Source organism: Eumetopias jubatus, unplaced genomic scaffold, assembly GCF_037043125.1.
Source record: "Eumetopias jubatus isolate StellerSeaLion01/CBP00866 unplaced genomic scaffold, mEumJub1_p1.0 scaffold_13, whole genome shotgun sequence".
In the NCBI taxonomy this organism is placed as follows: domain Eukaryota; kingdom Metazoa; phylum Chordata; class Mammalia; order Carnivora; family Otariidae; genus Eumetopias; species Eumetopias jubatus.
In genome coordinates this window covers 92,029,445-92,051,066 of record NW_028274819.1, presented here as the reverse complement: position 1 = coordinate 92,051,066, position 21,622 = coordinate 92,029,445, and the positions used below count along the sequence as shown (strand labels likewise).

General features: G+C 45.2%; 1 protein-coding gene across 2 annotated transcripts; it reads left to right on the top strand.

Annotated features, from left to right (window-relative positions):
• Nucleotides 1-2,199: 2,199 nt before the first annotated feature.
• TIRAP (TIR domain containing adaptor protein) lies at nt 2,200-20,816 on the top strand. 2 transcript variants are annotated; one of them, XM_028120836.2, is made up of 5 exons: nt 2,200-2,317; nt 2,784-2,881; nt 14,304-14,440; nt 15,739-16,320; nt 16,930-20,816. In XM_028120836.2, exons 3-5 carry the CDS (start codon nt 14,431-14,433, stop codon nt 16,947-16,949), a joined length of 612 nt encoding a protein of 203 aa, XP_027976637.1. In that variant the 5' UTR covers nt 2,200-2,317; nt 2,784-2,881; nt 14,304-14,430; the 3' UTR covers nt 16,950-20,816. The 2 variants fall into 2 exon arrangements, with proteins under 2 accessions (XP_027976637.1, XP_027976635.1); XM_028120834.2 differs by lacking the exon at nt 14,304-14,440 and adding an exon at nt 14,105-14,263.
• Nucleotides 20,817-21,622: the final 806 nt, after the last annotated feature.

Sequence of the window (21,622 nt, the reverse complement as noted above, 5' to 3'; positions counted from 1 at the left end):
AGTAAAATGTTCATTCCCCCTCAAAAGCAGCCTTTGGGGAGAAGAAGGAAAAAGATGGGCCTGACTATCAGTTGTGTGAGGGAGGGTGGACCCGGGACAGGGGAGTGGCACTGCCCCCTGAGGTAACAGGAGAAGCCCCTGGGGGTGGGGAAGAGCCAGGACTGATGAGGCCAGCAAAAGAGGAAGAGCCTCCAGTGCTGAAAGATAGGAAGGAACTTGCCAGGGGCATGGGCTAGGGACAACTCAGGCCAAGCCCAACATCCGTGGTAACCCTGTAAACTAGCCTCGTCATAGCCTCGTCAGGTACCCAGTATTCACTCACCCTGCCTTCAGTAGCTACCCCCCTCTGTGGGTCAGAAGGAAAATGGCCTTCATCTGGCTCCTCACCCTGAAGCTATTCAAGATGACAAACACTGTACTCATTTATTAAGACTGCATTAACGAGGCCTCGTAGGATAGCACTTACCCTGTCATCGGTCTTCCCTCTCAGTCCAAGCCTCCTTCACCTTTGCCCCCAACACTGAGCTGTCGCCATGCGTGTCATCCACCCGCTCTCAGCCAGGTTTCCCTGAGTGCCTGTGCCCTGCGCTGGAGCCGGAGGGGAGCCCTGGCTTCAGAGACCTCGCAGTCTAATGGGAGGGCCCACCCCGGTAAGCTCAACTCCAAACAACACAGGGTGGTACAGGGCTGGTGAGGAAAGAGGAAGGGCAGGGTTAAGAAAGCCGTAGAAAGGAGCCTTGCCAGAAGGGGGCGCCGGAAGAGCACAGCTGGGAAAGAAAGGGCACGGTGGGTGGAGGGAACAGCGTAGGTCAAGCACCCAGCCGGCAAAGCAGAGGTGTGTTGGATAAAGGGTAAAAGAAACCCTTCCTGTACTTCCTACCTACTTCATCTCACCTACTCCTCCCCGCAACACTGGGAACCAGATAACTGTCAGCTGACCACGAGTGAAGTGAACCGAGACAGGCCACATACTTCCCCAAGGTTAGAGGGCTAGTTAAGTGATGAGCTCTGGATGTGAACCCCAGCGATCTTGCTCCAGAACAGCTCCAGAGCCCTCATGTACAGTCCGAGACCACACTGCCTCCCAGGAGTAGCCACTAATTCGCTCTGCTGGTTGGTGAGAAACGTAGGAAATCTGACTGAAAGGGAGATCATGAATCATGAATCTTCCATCAGTCCTATTAAACTAGCTGCATCGTCCAGCATTTGGGAGGAATGTTTCCCAAACTGCCATGCCATGGAACACGGCTCAGGATGATACTGGTATTTCCACTACGGTGAAACAAGCCTGGGAAAGGCTACCGGTTGTCTTCCCTTCACCCTCCACCCCCACCCCCCCACCCCGTCCTGGTGCTTCACAAAGCTCATCAGCAAGCGGGCAGGTAAAGAAATCCTGCACTTTAACCCAGGACTCAGCCAATGCCTTGCTCATCACGTTTGTGCAGCAGGGAAGCGCGGGGTTTGGCATCGGCTTCCAACACCCGCCTCGGTTGTGTCCCCCGCAACCCCCACCGCCCCATTTCTGCGGTTGAGAGCTCCGCTACCACCTACCATGTGGACTTTGGACAAGTCCTTACATCTCCACTTTTTTTTTTCCTTTTTCTTTTCCTTCTTACTCCACCCCGCCCCCGCGCCCCCGCGCCCCCGCCGCCCCAGGCCGCGCATGGGGGAGGAGTAGAGGGAGAGGGCTAGAGAATCTTGAGCAGGCTCCACGCTGAGCAGAGCCGCACCCAGGCTGGATCTCAGGACCCCGAGATCATGACCAGAGCAGAAATCAAGAGTGGGAGACTTAACCGACTTAACCGATTCAGCCACCCAGCCACCCACTTTTTTAACTATAGAAAAAAAAGGTACAATGGCTGGTCTTGCGGGTCGTTAAGAGAATTAAATGAATGGAACAAGGGTTTCTTTCCTTCTCCCCGACACAGAACAAAGCCGAGGCTTCAGGCTGTCCGCGTGGGTTTCGGGGGACGCGGGAGCACCGACTCTTCTCCAAGTTTCTGCGGGTTTGCCGGCTCCGGAGCTCCCAGGGCCCCGGGGGCGGGGCGGCGAGGGGGAGCACCGCGGAGGCGCGGTTCCCAGGCGGAGCGACCCGGCGGCCGCCGGAGGGCCTTGCCGGCTCAGGGCGCGGGCCAGGGAGGAGGGGCCGCGGGGCTGGCCGCCTCGCCGCTTCCGGGGGAGCCGGAGAGCCGGGCGGCCATCTGCCCGGGCCTGCGCGCCGCACTTCCCCTCGCCGGGGGCGGCCGGCTCCGCGCGGGAGTCCGAGCCAACCCCGCGGTCCGCACCGCGGCGGGGTCTCCGCCACCCACGCGCGCAGGTGAGCCCTCGGCGGGGGCGGGGGCGGGGGCGGGGGCGGGGTCCCCGGGGTGGGGGTGGGACTGTGGGACCCCTGCGCCCCGGCCGTGCCTCCCGGACTGGCCGCATGCATCCCTGCGGCACATCTGCCCCGGGGGACCGCCTTCCTCTCTCCTGTCCCCTTTACCTGGCTGCCTTCAGCAGCCTGAACGCGGAAACGGGATGGACAGGCTCTCCGAAGAAAGCTGTCACTTTCTCCTCCGCGAAGGAGCTTGTGCAGGGAGCGCCACCCCCCCCTTCAGTGTGGGTTGAAGACCCTGGCTTGGTCGGGTTGTTTCCATCTTTAACTGTAGTGTTTCTACCACAGTCTCCTCACATCCTTCTTTGCTCTTCTGATGGTCTTTGCGAGTGTTTCAGCAAGAACATGGCTTTAGTTAGGGTTCGTGACCTACCGAGGCATTTCTTTGACGAACATCTATCTTGGGCAGGCCAACGCGTGCAGTGCTGGAGTGACCGCAGTGGACAGGGTGGGGTCAGCCCTGTCCTCCACCTGAGGACGTAAATTAGAAATCACGGCGCAACCCTGGTAAGTGCCACCAGGAGAGGGGCAGTCCGGAGTACTCCAGCAGCTGAGACCTAAGCCAGAGGGCATCTAGGGCCTTGAGTGACTGACTGTCAGAAAGTCACATCTAGTTATTTTTTTTTTTTAACTTTTAAGAAACTATTGAAATACGACCTGCATATAGAGAATTGCACAATCATAAGTGTGCAGCTTACCCAGTTTTCAGAGAGTGAACATTTCCTGCACAACCTGTATCCAGAATAAATAAAATATGGCTAGCACTCCAGAACCCTCTATGTCCACTTCCATTGACTGATTTCATCTAAGGGGAGCTATTATCCTGGCTTCTCACATCATAAAATTTTGCTTGGTTTTGAAGTTTTGATATGTGGACTCGTGTGTACCTACTTTTTACGTATAGTACTTTACACTCAGTATGTGAGATGCAGCCATGTTGCATTTAGCCGTGATTCATTAATCTCAACTGATGTGTGATTTTGCACTGTACAGATAGAGCACAATTTATTTCTACTTTCTACTGGACACTTGGGTGGATGGACATGGGCTGTTTCCAGTTTGGGTTTGTTGTGTTTTTTTTTTAAATAGTGCCTCGAGGATTCTTGTGGTTGTCTTTTGGGGGACGTATGTAGCAGTCCTGTTGGGTATATCCCTAAGAGTGGAATTGCTAGGTGTGTTTATGTTCAGCTTTAGCATAGTTTAGTGCCACATGGTTTTCCAAAGTGCTTGTAGGAATTTACACTCCCAACAGCAGTGTGTGAAGTCCTATTCCTTAACATCTTTACCAATACTTGATATTGTCTCTTTTTTTCATTGTAGTATTCTGCTCAGTGCTCGAGCAGTGGTGTCGCACTGAGGTTTTAATTTGCATTTCTCTTTTGACTGATCAGTCTGCATCTTTTCTTTTTTTTTTTTTAAGATTTTATTTATTTAAGAGAGAGAGAGAAGAGAGAGAGAGAAAGTACATGGGGGGGGGAGGGTCAGAGGGAGAAGCAGACACCCTGCCGAGCAGGGAGCCCGATGCAGGACTCGATCCAGGGACTCCAGGATCATGACCTGAGCCGAAGGCAGTCGCTTAACCAACTGAGCCACCCAGGCGCCCAGTCTGCATCTTTTCATGTCGGCCATTTGGATATCCTTTTTGCAAAGTGTTCAATTCTTCTGCCCATTTTTTTTCAATAGATTATTACTTTTTTTTTTTAAAGACTTTATTTGACACAGAGAGAGACAGCTAGAGAGGCAACACAAGCAGGGGGAGTGGGAGAGGGAGAAGCAGGCTTCCCGCCAAGTAGGGAGCCCGATGCGGGGCTCGATCCCAGGACCCTGGGATCATGACCTGAGCCGAAGGCAGACACTTAACGACTGAGCCACTCAGGTGCCCCAGATTATTACTTCCTCACTAGTTTGTAAGAGTTCTTAAATATTCTGGTTATGAAACATTTATTGAATATGTATTTTTAAAATATCTTCTCGGGAGATTGCCTTTTCACTCTCTTGAAGGTGGCCTTTGATGAACAACAGTTCTTCACTTTAATGTTGCCCAATTTATCTCCCCCCACCATGGTTGAATTATTTATGACCAGTTGAAAAAATCTTCACTTACCCCAGGGGGTAGTGGGTGGGCAAAATGAGTGAAGGTCGTCAAAAGATACAAACTCCAGTCATAAGGTAAAGAAATCCTGGGGATATAAATTTACAGCCTGGTGACTAGACTATAAAACTGTATTGCATATTTGAAGGTTGCTGACAGAGTGGACTTATTCTCATCACAAGAAAAAAATGTGTAACTATGTGGTGATGGATGTTAGCTAGACTTATTGGGTGACCATTTCACAATATATACATATAACGGATCATTGTGTTGTGCACCTGAAACTAATGTTTTTTGTCAATTACATCTCAATTTTAAATAATCAGAAGATGAAGTCAGGAAGATAAACTCCTATATTTTCCTCTAAAAGCTTTATTGTTTTTCTCACTTATATCTGCCATCCATTTGAAATTGAGTTTTTTGTATGGTGTGAGATTTGGGTCAAGATTTATTTTTTTCCACAAGGCTATCAAAAATTTTTTTTAAGATTTTATTTATTTATTCATGAAGGACAGAGAGAGAGAGAGAGGCAGAGGGAGAAGCAGGCTCCCAAGGAGCAGGGAGCCCGACGCGGGACTCGATCCCAGGACCCTGGGATCATGACCTGAGCCGAAGGCAGACGCTTAACCATCTGAGCCACCAGGCGCCCAAGGCTATCAAAATTGATGCAACACCACTTTCCCCACTGCTTGGCAGTGTCAACCTTGTCATCAGGAGACTGTATGGATGTGGGTCTGTTTCTAGACACCCTGTTCTTCCATCCATCTGTGTACTCATGCATGAGTAGCATGCTGCCTTAAATAATGCTTTATAATAAGTCTTCATTATTTTATTATTTATCTTTATTATTCTGGTGGTGGAAGCTCAGCATTGTTCTTTAAGATCTTAGGTATTTTTTTTAATCTATGCCTCCCAAAACTTCTTTAAAAAAAAATATATATATATATATAAAGGAGTCATTTGGTAAGCTCAACAGGACTAATGTAAAAGGGTATACAATTGGCATAATTTGTAAACTGTACCCATTCATAAATTTACTACTGGCACTATCTGTATTATATTCAATGCCGCATATTTACATCAGATCTACTGCAAAGTAAATACAAAATCAATTTACACCATTTTAGTTAAAATGAGCTTTAGTACCTGTATGATACAGTTTCAGAACAAAGCGAATTTTTTAAAACTAAGAAGCTGAGGTATCCCAAAGACCAATTTGCTACTTTTTTGCAAAATACATCAACATTAATTATAATGCTTCCCAGTCATGTTTGATCAGTAAGATAGTTCCCGTGTGACTGAGCTTCAGCTAAACTTTTAGATTTGAATAACCAGTTACAATACTTTCGACTTATAATTAAATTTTTAAAAATGGGTGCTGTTACACACACGTGCATATATATATATACTTTTGGACATTTTTAAAGTCTTCAAAATTTATAAAATATACTTTTGAAACCGTATGTGCCAGCGAACATGATTTATTTTAATACAGGTCATAAGGCTTCAGTTAATCAACCGGAATTCTATGACTGTTTTCTGCCTGCTAGAGTTCCACCTTAAATTTGACTTTATAGCAGAATCAGTCATCTGGAATTTATTTCATAAATTCAATCTCAAGATGTGCTGGGTTGCTTTCAATCACTTCACTGCTTATAAACAGAAGTAACAATATAAATTGAGAATGGTGGTTCCTTGGATCAGAGTTTCCTAGACAGCTCTTCAAAACTGGATTCTTGGGCCCCATTTCTAAAATATCGAATTTTAGATTTCCAGGAGAATCTATATTTTTTTTAAAAGCTCTCTAGGTGATGACAATATGGTTTGAAAACCACTGACATAACCCACTAGACCAATCTTCTTAGGTATGTCCGAATCCTGCTTCCTAAGCTTTACCCAGAGATTTACTTCAGTAGATTTGGGAGGGGGCACGGGAACTGGCATTTCAAACCATCATTGCAGTTAGTCCCTGTATTTGTTTTCTGGGCTGTATAACAAATTACCACAAATGCATCAGTATACACCAACACCTATTTATTATCTCATAGTTTCTGTGGGGCAAGGGCCAGGCAAGACTTGACTGAATCTTCCTCTGGGGTCTTACCTGGCTTAAGTCCAGGTATTAGCTAGGGCTATAGTGCCACTGGGGATTCAAATGGGGAAAGATCCCCTACCGGACTCCCTCAGGTTGTTCTTTGTTGGCAGAATCTCCTTGCAGTTATAAGACTGAGGTCCGTTTTCTTGCTGGCTGTCAGCTGGCGATTACTTCTCTACAGGTTACTTCTAGAGATCACACAGCTTCTAGAAGCTGCCTGCAATTTCTTGACACTGGCCCTCTTCCAACAAGGCTGGCAAATTCTTCAAAGTCAGTAAAGGAATCTCTCTCCAGTCTGCTAAGATGAATTCAAACACACACACACAACACACACACACACACACACACACACACACAAAGTATGACACAATATTCATATATATGTTATATTCACATGTACACATCATTTTTTATATAATTTTATTTTTTTTAAGTAATCTCTACACCCAATGTGGGGCTTGAATTCATGACCCCAAGTTCAAGAGTCATATGCTCTACCAACTGAGCCAGCCAGGCACTCCACGTGTACTCACCTTATATAGTAAATATACATGGTGTGTGTATATACATATAAATGCATATACACACATGTACACATCATGTACATAGTAATGTAACCAGGTGAGTGACATTCCATAATCTTTGCCATATTCAGTCAGTTAGAAGTCATGAGTCTGGCCCACACAGGTGTGAACATGGCCATTCCAGATGCCCTTTCTTTCTACTGTCTGTCTATTCGGGCCTGTCTACCAGTCTGCAAACCACTCTTAGAAACACAGTATTGGGGCGCCTGGGTGGCTCAGTCGTTAAGCATCTGCCTTCGGCTCAGGTCATGATCTCAGGGTCCTGGGATCGAGCCCCACATCGGGCTCCCTGCTCAGTTGGGAGCCTGCTTCTCCCTTTTGCACTGCCCCTGCTCGTGTTCCTTCTCTCGCTGTGTCTCTCTCTGTCAAATAAATAAATAAAATCTTAAAAAAAAAAGAAAAAAGAAAAGAAACACAGTATTGTATCTATCCAGCTATTAACAATTCAGTTGAACACTTTAAGTAACACTGTCCTGCAAGTCCTAATGCTCCTGCCCAACAAATGTCTTAGCAAATGTTTGAGAAGCAAAACTTAACCTTTGAAACCAGTGTTCTTAATTTAAAGTCAAAATCAAGTGTCAGGATAATTTATTCATCAAAGAAGTGAAAAACTCTTTCAAATAATTTAAACCTTTAAACAGACCAGTCTTTAGCACTCAGATTCAATGCTTCCTCCGTTCACTAGCATGACAGACAATCAAAGATAGTGTAGTAGTTTCCTACTGTTTCTCTAACCAGTTACCAAAAACTTCGTGGCCTAATACGGCAGACATTCATTAGCCTACAGTTGTGGCAATCAGAAGTCTAAAATGGATTGGCAGGGCTATGTTCCTTCTGGATGCTCTAGAGAAGAATCCATCTACTTGCCTTTTCCAGCTTCTAGAGGCTGCCTGCATTCCCCCCACATCACACCAACCTCTGCTTCTATTGTCCCTCTTCCTCTCAGCCTGACCCCCCTGCCTGCCTCTTAGAAGGACCCTTGTGATGACATAGATCCCTCTCAGATCATCCAGGATACTCTTGCCATCTCAAGATCCTTAATCTCATCTGCAAAGTCCATTTCTGCCATGGAAGGTAGCATATTCACTGGTTCTGAAGATTAGGATGTGGACATCTTCATGGGACGTTACCCTGTCCACCACAGTGATTCCAGCTTAACAGAAATGTAATATGAATTATATAAAATACATATTCTAATCATATGTCTTCATAGTTTCTGTACATTCCCTGTATAAAAGAGATTGGACACCTGTTAGGTATTGGATAATACTTAATACACTTTGTACATTGAAACCTTGTAATATTTCCCTCACATAGTATGTTCCTACATATAATACTGCAAAAGCATTCTAAAAAACACTAAAGATATCATGCTGTTGCTTTTTTAAAAGAAGCTTTTACTAATTTTCTATCAAGTCTTTGTAATTATCTACAAAGTAGGCATTTAGGTATGTATCATTTTACTTTATGAATTTTTAAAGAGCACAAGGAAAAGTGACTATACCTAAGGCCTCACAACAAATCCAAGACTAAACAGAGCTAGTAATTAGACCTTCCATTTGGAGATTTAGGTTCATTATCTTCTCATATGTTTGACAACTATGTCTCCTCTATCTCAATATATGACTAGTACTAAATCTTGTAAAGTTTAAAGCATATTTAAGTGTCATAGTCTCATAGCTTCAGCTGCACAGGAACTGAAAGATAACAAGGAAGGTGCAGTGGAATTTTAGATTCTAGAAGTAGACAGTGTATAGGGTTAATGGAACTTAATCTGTCATCTTGCTCAATTATCCTATGCCAAAGATAGTTTTTTCCTGTATTTAAACATTTCCGTGTAACAGTAGTCCCAAGGGCTTATACCACCCCACTTACAGTGGCATATGCTGTTGGGCAACTGGATTTCTTAACCAAGCAATGAAAACAGGTAATTACCAAAAATCAGCATGTGTGACCAAAAGGGCAAGTCATTGTCATAAAATGAGAAACTGAAACTTTTAAATCCACATCTGTTAAGAAGATTAAAGTATTATGTTAGTTTCTAACCTTTAAACTACCATTAAGAGTATCAAGTGATTCTCCAGTTTATATCAAGGCCAAATAATGAATTTTAAAATTAAGACAAAATTGACAAAATATTTAAATAATTTATAAAACCCAGAGACATTATGTCTGCTACTGAGAGAAAGAAAGGGCATCTGGAATGGTTGAAATGAAGATGTTGAGGGACAGCGACCCCAGACCTGGGAAAGGATTTCAAAATCAGTGGTTATCAGGCACTGCCTTAACTTCAGCCTACCACTCAGACTGTTTGAAATCCAAAGAATATGAGGTGGGAAAAGAAACACACATACATGACAGTGTTCACCTTTTAATGTCTCCTTGGCTGGCTTAGCAGCTAACTGTTCTTCTCTTTCAAGATGTCTCTGGTTCCTGTGCCCACTTCACTTCTTTCTGCCCCCCTGGCTGCAGTGGTTTAAGGTCTTTTTTTTTTTTTTTGAACTTTGATATAGTTTCATGAGTCATCAGTTACTTGTCTGATAGGCACTGGCTTGGCATAAAGGTGTGTAGCATTTAGCAGTGAACAAAGCATCATCCTCAACCTTGAATAACATCCTTTCAACTTGGAAATTTATTACTGTGTGTTTCACAAAACAAGTAGTTTTTCTGTGAGTTCCCAGGGGTCTGTTTTGACCTCTGCAGACAGGTCAGAGTGAGAAAGCAAGCAGCTCTGCCCACTGCTCCAGTTTGAGAGCCAAGTTGTCCGCCAGCCCTTCACGTGCGAACGCTGCAGCCCCACCTCGGATCGGGGTGGCTCTGCTCCACATACCGTCTTCCCAGAAACCTAGGCTGAAAGAGCCTCCGCCATCAGGGGTATCCTGGTCATCGTGGTGGAAGGGAAACACAACAAACTGCCCATTGAAGACATTCCTGGTCCTCTGCATTTCCATATAAATTTAGAAGCAGTCTGACAATCGCCGCCCACCCCCCCCCCCAAATTCCAGAATTTGGATAACACTTACCTTTAGATTAGTTTGGGGAAAATTACAATGCTGAGTATTCTAAATCATGAACATAATGTATCCCTCCAATATCTAAATTATTATTATTTTTTAAGATTTTATTTATTTGACAGAGAGAGAGAACACAAGCAGGGGGAGAGCAGCAGGGAGAGAGGGAAAAGCAGGCTCCCTGCTCCACGGGACTTGATCCCAGGACCTTGGGGTCATGACCCGAGCTGAAGGCCGACGCTTAACCGACTGAGCCACCCAGGTGCCCTGATCTAGATTATTTTAAATACGTACTAACCCACAGTATTTTCTGAATATTATATGCCGAATCATTAGCACTTTACATAAATTATGTCATGTGGTCTCCACAATAAAGCTGAGGAGGTTCTAGTTTTATTTCCATTTCAAAGATGGAGAAGCTGAAGCTTAGCAAGATTAAATAGCTTGCCAAAGGCCGCAATTAATAAGAGGTGAGAATCCAGGCACTCTGCCTGTAGAGTCTGTAGACTTTACCACTATGTGACTCTATCTCCCTGAGCTGACAGCTGAGGGAGAGGGGAAAGGAGGAAGGGGGGGTAGGGGTGTTTCGATGGGAAGATGGATGGGTGGATGGAGGGAGTCTTCCCAAGTTTTCTTGCATGTGCTCTCACTACTGCTCAGCATCTACCTGGATACATAATTGTCCAAATAGCAACTGTGTCCGATTTCAGCATTGACACAGGAAGTCCTTGTTTGTGAAACTGTTTCTCCTTCTATTTTGAATGTTAGCCTTGCTGGATAGAGTATTCTAGGCTGCAGATTTTTGCCACTTAGCTCTTTGAATAGATCATGCCTTCCGGCTTGGAGAGTTTTGTGCTGAAAAATCGGCTGCTTGCCTTATGGGTTTACCCTTACAAGTAACCATCTTCTTTTGTTTTGCTGCTTTTAAGATTTTTGCCTTACTACTATATATTGCCAGTTTAATTATAATAGGTCTTGGTGTGGATCTGCTTTTGTTGATTTTGTTGGGGGTTCTCTGTGCCTCTTGGATCTGGATATCTGTTTCCTTACCCAGGTTACGGAAGTTTTCAGCTATTATTTCTTCAAATAAATTTTCTGCCCCCTTTTCTCTCTCTCCTCCCTCTGGGATCCCTATAATACGAATGTTATTATGTCTGATGGAGTCACTGAGTTCCCTAAGTCTATTCTCGTTTTGCATAATCCTTTCTTCTCTCTTTTGTTCAGCTTGCTTACCTTCTAGGTCACTAATTTGTTCCTTTGCTTCTTCCACCCTGTTGTCATTGCATCACACCTGTTTACTGTCTCATTTATTGCCGTCTTTATCTCTGAACAGCCATTTCTTAACTATGTGGTAAGGGTCTCCCTGAAGTTAATTGTCCCCTCAAGTCTAATGATCTGCCTTATGAGTGTTACTCTAAATTCTGTATTAGACAGGCTAGTTGTACCTGTTTTTCTTGGATTTCTGGCTGTGGCCTTATTTTGTTCTTTCATTTGGTGTAAATTCCTCCATGTACGCATTTTATCTAAATCTCTGTCACCTTCTCTGCGTTAGAAAAGCCAGTTGTGTCTTCCCCTCCTGAAGGCAATGGCCTTATGAAGAAGAAGTCATGCAGTGCCCAGGGCCTGGCACTTCAGTTATGTCTCTGGCATGTGCTGCATGCACTCTGCTGCTGTGTTTTGGCTGCGCTGTCCTTCGGGCCGTTTGTCTGCAGAGGCTCTCCTTCCCGGCAGTGAGCTGTGTTTGGTCCCTGGCCTGAATGTGGCGAGTTTTAATTAGGTGTGCTCTGGTTTGCTTGTTAAATGTGACCTGATAACTCCTTCCACTGGAGCCGAAGCCCTGCAGAACACTTCGGTCAGGAGACGTGGTGTGGGCAGGGGTTTGTGTTGGGTCTTCTGGCGGAGGGGGCCGCTGCCCGGGGAATGAGATAGACTGGGCCCCGGGCCGAGACTGGAGCTTGATGGAGAGGGGAAGTCCCACCAGAGTGCCAGGCGCCGGGGCGCAGTGTAAGCTGGTTAGGCAGCCAGTGTCCCGCAGAGCTGCCTCCCGCTGGTGGCTCTGTTTCTGGGAAATGGTGCTGGCCAACTCCTTTGTTCCTGGAAAGGTGTCTCTGTCTCTCCGGAGAAGAGTGAATAATCTGCCCCCAGTTGCTTGCCTGCCTTTCCTCCAGGAGTTGGGCAGTACCCTCAGGGCTCTATTCCAGCCAAGTCCTCCAATCTTTTAAAACTCCAGGCTTGGGGCGCCTGGGTGGCTCCGTTGGTTAAGCAACTGCCTTCGGCTCAGGTCATGATCCTGGAGTCCCCGGATCGAGTCCCGCATCGGGCTCCCTGCTCAGCAGGGAGTCTGCTTCTCCCTCTGACCCTCCCCCCTCTCATGTGCTCTCTCTCTCTCATTCTCTCTGTCTCAAATAAATAAATAAATAAATCTTTAAAAAAAAAAATAAAATAAAACTCCAGGCTTTAAGCCCCGCCAGTTGCAAAATCTCACAAATTTCAGCCCCTCTCGCCTTCCAAGCCACTGGCTTTGGGTAAACCGTTCTCCTTGTGTGTATCTCCTGTGTGCTCCTCTCTCCCAGCTCTGCAGCAGCCAGGAGCCGTTTCTCCCCCTCGCCAAGTCTCCGCACTTCCTACCTTCTTTGGTGTGGCTTCTTCTCTCCCTTTAGTTGTGGAGTTTGTTCTGCCAGTATTCCAGTTGGTTTCTGCGGTTATTTAGGATGATTTGAGAGTTTTTTTTTTTTTATGTTATGTTGATCACCATACATTACATCATTAGTTTTTGATGTGGTGTTCCATGATTCATTGTTTGCGTGTAACACCCAGTGCTCCATGCAGAACGTGCCCTCCTTAATACCCAGCACCAGGCTAACCCATCCCCCCACCCCCCTCCCCTCTAGAACCCTCAGTTTGTTTTTCAGAGTACATCGTCTTTCATCGTTCGTCTCCCCCTCCGATTCCCCCCCTTCGTTTTTCCCTTCCTGCTATCTTTTTTTTTTTAACATATAATGTATTATTTGTTTCAGAAGTACAGATCTGTGATTCATCAGTCTTGCACAATTCACAGCGCTCACCATAGCACATACCCTCCCCAATGTCTATCACCCAGCCACCCCATCCCTCCCACCTGCCCACCACTCCAGCAACCCTCAGTTTGTTTCCTGAGATTAAGAATTCCTCATATCAGTGAGGTCATATGATACATGTCTTTCTCAGATTGACTTACTTCACTCAGCATAATACCCTCCAGTTCCATCCATGTCGTTGCAAATGGCAAGATCTCATTCCTTTTGATGGCTGCATGATATTCCATTGTGTGTGTATATATATATATATATATATATATATATATATATATATATATATACACACCACTTATATACCACTTCTCCTTTATCCATTCATCTGTCAATGGACATCTGGGCTCTTTCCACAGTTTGGCTATTGTGGACATGCTATAAACATCAGGGTGCATGTATCCCTTCAGATCCCTACAGTTGTATCTTTGGGGTAAATACCCAGTAGTGCAATTGCTGGATTGTATGGTAGTGATTTGAGAGTTCTCTAGCTGAGTTCGGGGCACTTCGTGAGCCCACGGCCCTCCTACTCTGCCGCCATGTTTCCCCCCTCCTCCCACACCGGAAGTCCTTCTTATCTAGAGCTTCCGGCCAGCTGCCCTGCCCCAGAACCCCAGGGTGTGCTCCTGTCCGGGTGCAGTGGGGGACAGTCACTCAACTGCTGACGCTGGGCTCCCACTCTGTCTCGCCACTCTCCACAGATCTGGGTTTTTCTGGAAGCTGGATCCAGTCACAGTGGTAGATGTGGGATAGGGATCAAGGACCAGTAGAGGGACTGAGCCTCTGTCAGGCATTAGGAGAGAACATCTAGAGCCCACACACTGGGACTGAGAGTAAGATAAGTACAATTTTTGTGATCCTCTCTCTCTGTCTCTTATAGGATGGCTGTTCCATAAGGTCGAGACTGAGTCCCCTCCCTTCTCTCACTTTACCAATGCCCGGTCTCATGGGGTTAGTTTTGAGCCCCATACTATGGCATCATCATCCTCCTTCCCAGCTCCTCGCTCCCGGTCCAAGAAGCCTCTGGGCAAGATGGCTGGTGAGTGGAAGCCGACTCCTAATTCTGCTCTTGTTCACAGCTATGAGTGTACCCCTCAGTGTTCCTGTTGGCGAGGTGGGAGGGCTGCCTGGCCCACGCGCAGCAGGAGGTGCAGGGAGGCCGACGATGATGGGCTCCTGGGCTCCGGCCTTGACCTCAGAGCCCAGATGCTTTGTGGTGAGTGAGGAGAGAGGCATGCATCATAGAACCTTCAGTCCTTTGGGCTCACAGCTTTTCCATGCATGCTCAGCTAATTTTCCTAACCTGGAAACCATGGTGCAGAGCACTTAGCATTGTGTTTCTTGTCATGGAAGTCTTTCTGAACCGTTTAGAGGAAGGAGCCAAGCAGAGTGAGAAAACAAAGTAATCTCCAGAACACTAAACCTTCTGTCCTTATCAAAAGCTGGGGAAGCTGAGCTGATCTTATTATGGAATACTTACAATATACCAGATACTGCATTATCTCAGTTAATCTTCAACAACAACTAAAATGAACCTATGTTACAGATGAGGAAATGGTAGATAGACTGACTTGCTTAAGGTCATACAGCAAGCAAGCTGCAGGTCAACAATCAGATCTATGCCTGGCTCCAAAGTATAGATTGCGAATCACTAGGCTCTCCGCTTTTCAGCTCTGAGCAGTAACCCTCCTCCATGCTTTTGTTTTGCCATTTAGCAACAATCTGGGATTTCCTGGGGCCAGGTAGATGCCAATCCCTCCCCTCTTTCCCTCCCATAATGGGTAGCCCACCTTAATCTGAGTCCACCTCCCCTCACTGCAGAAAGTGGGTTTGGGAATTGATTAATCCTGACCAGCTTAACATAGCTCTACTTACAGACTAGCGGATGGTTAGCTAGTCACTACTAGTGGGAAGTCTGGGGTAGAGTAAGCTGACAGTACCAGAAATCAAAGGGCCTGGAATAGGGCAAAGACATCTTTCCTAATCAGGCTGGTGAAAGTCAGAGTTCTTTCCTTTCTTTGTTCTATTGTTGCTTATTTAATTATTGAAGTGTAATTGACATGCATTAGTTTCAGCAGTACAATATAATGATTCAATATTTGTATATTTTGTGAAATGGTCACCACAAGACCTAGTTAACATCCATTACCATACATAATTACAGAACTTATTTTCTTGTGATGAGAACTTTGAAGGGTTCTGCTCTTGGCAACTTTCAGAGAGGGAATATACAGTATTATTAACTATAGCCGGTGTGCTCTATGTTACGTTCTCACGACTCATAAAACAGCCAGTTTATGACTTCCCCAAACTTTAAAGATGATGGGACCTTCAGGGCAAGTCCTGAAGGATGTACAAAAGAGCAGAGCCGTAGGTCTCTTGAGAGTCTGGTGGCATGGTCTGCCCGTGGGGGGCGATGGGCGGACCTGCCAGGTGTGGGGTCCTCTGTGCAGGGCCATGAGGACGCAGTCTGGTGAGACTACCCGGCCTGAGCAGCGTTTCTCTGCCCCACAGACTGGTTCAGGCAGGCCCTGTCGAAGCCCAGGAAGCTGCCGGACTCTGCAGAGGGCACCTCCAGGGACGTTTCACAGCCGAGCTCCCGGGACGACCCCCCACCCCTGGGCCTCAGCTCAGCCTTGTCTCGCACGCCCCCGCCCACACACGACGTGGGTGCTAGCAGCAGCAGCGGCCGCTGGAGCAAGGACTACGACGTCTGCGTGTGCCACAGTGAGGAGGACCTGGTGGCCGCCCAGGAGCTGGTCTCCTACCTGGAGGGCAGCACCGCCAGCCTGCGCTGCTTCCTGCAGCTTCGGGATGCGACCCCAGGTGGCGCCATCGTGTCTGAGTTGTGTCAGGCCCTGAGTAGCAGTCACTGCCGGGTGCTGCTCATCACCCCAGGCTTCCTGCAGGACCCGTGGTGCAAGTACCAGATGCTGCAGGCCCTGAGCGAGGCCCCTGGGGCGGAGGGCCGCACCATCCCGCTGATGTCGGGCCTCACCAGAGCCGCCTACCCTGCTGAGCTCCGGTTCATGTACTTCGTGGATGGCCGGGGCCCCGATGGTGGCTTTCGCCAAGTCAAGGAAGCAGTCATGCGCTGTGAGTTATGGGGGAGGGCTTGGGGCGGGGGGCAGGGAGAAAGGGAGCTTGGCCGCAGCGCCACAGTGTCTGGTCTGCTTTGGTTTTTAGGAAACAGCCATTGTAGCCCCGTAGCTCAGAATGCAGGCTCTGGAAAAGACTGTTACTTGTGGAAGTTATCTGACCCGTCTGTACTTGGGTTTCCCCATTGGTAAAATGAGAATGATACTATGTACCTAAGTAAGTATATACACTAAACAGGTGTTCAGACCACGGCCCTGCCCAGGTAAAGTACTCCTCTAACAGGCAGAGCCTACCACATACCAAGTTCTCAATAAATATCAGCCATTATTATCATTATAAGTATTAGGTTTCTCTCACTGAAGTCAGGTTGGAGATGTCCACCCAGAGCCAGGAAAATGCCCGGAGGGACATTAGCTTATGAAGGCAAAATAGTGCAAAATAATAGGAAAGAATTGTGCATCTGGGGGTGGGGGTGGGACATTATATTACAGTGGGTTTGGAAGTGAAATAGATAAAAAGGTAGAAGAGGCAGGACCTATTGGAGGAAACAGATGCTAGGATTTGGGAAGGGTGACAAGCCCTGTGATTCTGTTCACTCTCTTGCAGATCTGCAGACCATCAGCTGACACTTCTTACATCACCATGGGACCCAAAAAGTTGGAGCGAAGCTGAAAATCCAGTTAAGAGAGCCCAGGGCCTCACAGGGCCTCAGAGGGCCTTGGATTCCAGCCACTGTGACGAGGTGTAAGGAACCAAAGTTTGTAGCACTTTGTATGTAATCCCGGGGTTCAGATTGCCCATCGGGCACCCATTACTGTAGGCTCCCCAGGAAGGCTGTGGGGAAGCTGGGGACTTCCCCAGGAAGGTCATGGGGAAGCTGGGGACTCCCCCAGGAAGGCGTGTGGAAACTGGGGACTCCCCAGGAAGGCCATGGGGAAGAAATCATAGGTGTTAGGAGGTGCTGATACCAAGATCACCCATGTTTTGCCTCCTGCCTCACTGGACACACACAGCCTGGCACATACCTACATCTTCTTCCCCTGGAACTTGGCACTGGGATAGAGAAGGATTCCGCCCCCCCTCAGAAGAGGTGACTCACCTGGGCCATGAGCTAGAAGCCAGGGCTGGTTTCCCCAGTGGCCTGGCATCAGGAGAAAGCAACAGGTACCAAGTCCTTCACACACTACTGCCCTTCTCTTTCCCAGGGACGTTGTCCACTCCAGAAGGGTAGAGGAAAGATGCATTCAGCACTGTACTCTATTTTTATTTCGTGTGTGACATGAAGACGCAAACCTAGAAACCATTCTGAATAGTTGGGAGGGGGACAGGGAGCAAGTGGGCTGAAGAGAAGGAAAAGCTCAGCCCCTATCGCTGACTCAGAAGCCCACCCACCGATGGCTTTCCCTCATGGGGGCCTCATCAAAGGTCTGACTAGAACTCATGCTTTTACAAGCTTCTTTACCTCTGTACTGAGAGAGGTCAGCAGTTTTCTTCTGGCAGATGATTGTGTACCTCGTAGGACAAAGTTTCATTTCATCTGTTCTCAGTTAAGTCTGTTGTTGAATTGAAATGAACTTACTCCCCTGATGGGTATTTTGTGCTTCTCTCGCTTCCCCCTCCTATGCCCCCTCCTTTCACTGGAAAAAATTTATATATTTGAGATAAATTAACATATTAACATTAGTTTTAGGTGTAAAACATGATGACATACATATTATGAAAAAATATTTTAATTATGAATTATTTTATTACATAAAGACTATACTGCTTAAGAAGCAAAACCTTACAATCCCTATGGTGCCCCCTTTATGCCCTTAATCACCTTCTCCCCATTAGAACAATTTTGAATTCTGAATTTTGGGTTTCATTGGCTTTTCACTTACACATCCCTGACCACGTTTACCTTTACATGGTTTTGTACTGTATGTAAATGGTATTATAATGTTTGTATTCTACAAATTTTTTGTTGACCACATGTAAGATTTATTCATGTGGATGCATGTAATGCCAGGAAATTCACTTTCATATCAATATGTAAATGTACCAAAAATGGACATTTGGTTGTTTCCCATTTGTTGCTATCAAAAGCAATGAGCTGGGCGCCTGGGTGGCTCAGTTGGTTAAGCGACTGCCTTCGGCTCAGGTCATGATCCTGGAGTCCCGGGATCGGGTCCCGCATCGGGCTCCCTGCTCGGCAGGGTCTGCTTCTCCCTCTGACCCTCTCCCCTCTCATGCTCTCTCTCTCATTCTCTCTCTCAAATAAATAAATAAAATCTTAAAAAAAAAAAAAAAAGCAATGAGCTTATGAACATTTTTGTACACACTTCCATGAGATTTTCTAGGATTTAGCTGAGATGGGGAACAGCTGGGTAATAAATACACATTTTCAGTTTGGGTAGAAAATACCAAATTTTCTTCCAAACTTGTTATGTCAATTTATGTTCCTACCATTTGTGTATAAGATTTCCCACTTTTTCATGCTCTTATTAAACATGTAGAATCATCAGAGTGTAAAATGTTTGCTGATCTGGTGGGTGAAAACTGGTATCCTATTGCCATAATACTCTTTTTCTCCTTTTTATGAGAAATTCCATGTATATCATATACCAAAGGGGAAGAGAAAAATCTGATGAATCCCTGTATACCCATCACCCAGCTTCAACAGTTGCCAACTCAGAGCTAAGCTCCTATCAATAACTCCAATTCCCTCCCCACCAGATCCCTTTGAGGCAAATCCCAGGGATTATTTTATTCCTCTGTATTAAAACTATGTATGTTTTTAGTTTTTTTAAAAAAAATGTATCTTTTAAAGAACAGAAAGCTTTATTATTTTTAAATATAAAAACGTTTACCTATTACTGTATTCTGTGTTTTTGCGTCTTATTTAGGAAATCCTTCCCTGTTCCTATAATTTCTTCCGGAGCTCTTTCCCATTTAGATCTTTAATCCCCTGGGATGTTTTGCTTGGATTTGATTGTTGTTGCTTTTGGTTTGTTAGTCAAAGGTCCAATTTTTTTTGCCATTTGAATAGCCATTTTTTACTACTAGTCAGTCCATCTTTTCCTCCTACCAATTGTGAGGTCACTGCTGCCCTTATATTGTCATGTGTGGGTGTGTCTGTGTATCCCTGCATCAGTGACACACTGGCTCATTTACTATGATTTTTAAGAAATCCTGATGCCTATAAGTATTTTTATTGGGCTTATATTGAGATGAGAGATTAAGTTGGAAAGAATCTTTTTTATATTGAATCTTTCTTTCCAGAAAAATGGTATGTCTCCACTATTGGTATCTTGAAATGCATTTCAATAGTTTTATAATCAGTCACTTTTATTAACTTATTCCTTAGTGCTTCATATTTTCTCTTGCCACTGTAGAAGGTATTTTTATATTTCTTATCTATTACTGGTAGAAAGGATCACAGTTCTTTTGCATATTGATCTAATATAAAGCAACCTGCTGAATTACTTAAAAGACCAGACTTTGTTCTATTTCTATAATCATATAATTTGCAAAACAAAACAAAAAACTTTAGTTCCTTGTCTTTTTGTGCTGCCTAGGACCGGCAGTATGTTGAAAGTGACAATAGCAACTATCTTTGTCTCATTTATGCTTTTAAAGGGAATGCTAACATTTCTCCGTTAAATGTGATATTTGTTAGAGATTTTTGGTTTGGTGCAAATTTTTTTTTAACAAGTTGTAAGTTTCCTCTTTCTAGTTAGGAGTTTTACATTATCTTGAATGTGTTTTAAATTTAATCTAAAATGTCCCCATCTACTGAGGTGATGTGTTTTTTTACCCTTTTAAATTGGTCAATACAATGAATAACATTAGACTTTCCAATGTTAAGCCAGCCTTAACAATTTTGGGGAAAACTCAATTTGTCCGTGATGAATAAACTACCTCTGTTATAAATCACAGGATTCAGATTGCTAACATTTTCTTTAGGGTTTTACATCTATGTTCATATGTAGAATTGGCCCATAATTGTCTTTTCTCCGGTTGCGTTACCAAGGTTAAACCAGCCTTCTAAAATAGCTGGGGAGTGGATGAAATGGATGAAGGGAATTAAGAGGTACAATTTGCCAGTTATAAAATAATTTAAGACATAGGGATGTAATGTATGGCATAGGAAATACAGTAATATTGTTAACAACTCTGTATGGTAACAGGTGGTAACAAGACATATAGTAGTGACCATTTTTGTAATGTATACATATGTTTTTAAAGATTTTATTTGCCAGACAGCGAGCGAACATCAGCAGGGTGAGCAGCAGGCAGAGGAAGAAGAATCTGGGATCATGACTTGAGGTGAAGGCAGATGCTTAACTGAGCCACCCAGATGTCCCATTTTGTAATGTACATAAATATCGAATCACTGTTATACACCTGAAACTAATATAATATTGTATGTTAATCATTCTTCATTTGAAAAATTGCTGGGGAGTGGTCCCTTTTTTCTACTCATTAAAGAGTTTAAGCTTGGAACTCAATTGTTCCTTGTAAGTTTGGTAGACTCATCTGTTAATCCATTTGGGCTTGGCATTTTCTTTGTGGGAAAAAGATTTAAAACCGCAATTTCAATTTTTTTTTTTTAAAGATTTTATTTATTTGTGAGAGAGAGAAACAGCATGAGAGGGGAGAGGGTCAGAGGGAGAAGCAGGCTCCCCGCTGAGCAGGGAGCCCGACGTGGGACTCGATCCTGGGACTCCAGGATCATGACCTGAGCTGAAGGCAGTCACTTAACCAACTGAGCCACCCAGGCGCCCCCGCAATTTCAATGTTTTAAAGAGTTGTAGATGTGTTGAGATTTTCCATTTCTTCTGGAGTCAGTTTAGCATAGAGTAAGCAGTCAATGAAAAATACAAGACCAGCTTAAATAACTTTTCAATTTGAATTTCCTGGATCACATAGACAGTACAAATCTGAATTCTAAACCTGCAGATTGGCCTGTGGTTATGAATTTTCAGGGGATTTTTTTTTCTTCCCTACACAGCCAGATGTTGAGACAGATAACCTTCCTAAATATCTTGTCTCCTTTAGTGGGGAGCTTTTGTTTTGTTTTTAGTAGTTGGCCCTTCCATTGAGGTGGTGGACCTTAGAGATCTTGACTCTAAGGGAAATGCTCTCTTCCAATCCCTCACCTGGCACAAACCCCCAGGGCTTGTCTCCTGTGCCTCAAACGTCACAAGGAAAGCTCAAGGCTAGGAGCACCTGGGTGGCTCAGTCAGTTAAGCATCTGCCTTCAGCTCAAGTCATGATCTCAGGGTCCTGGGATCGCCCCGCCTTGGGCTTCTGG

Bases quoted from the DNA above. Each gene is read 5' to 3' on its own strand.
- TIRAP (XM_028120834.2), top strand. From the start codon at position 14,197: ATGGCATCATCATCCTCCTTCCCAGCTCCTCGCTCCCGGTCCAAGAAG. The intron at 14,264-15,738 runs GTGAGTGGAAGC...TCTGCCCCACAG, and splicing joins GCCTCTGGGCAAGATGGCTG to ACTGGTTCAGGCAGGCCCTG. The intron at 16,321-16,929 runs GTGAGTTATGGG...ACTCTCTTGCAG, and splicing joins CAAGGAAGCAGTCATGCGCT to ATCTGCAGACCATCAGCTGA.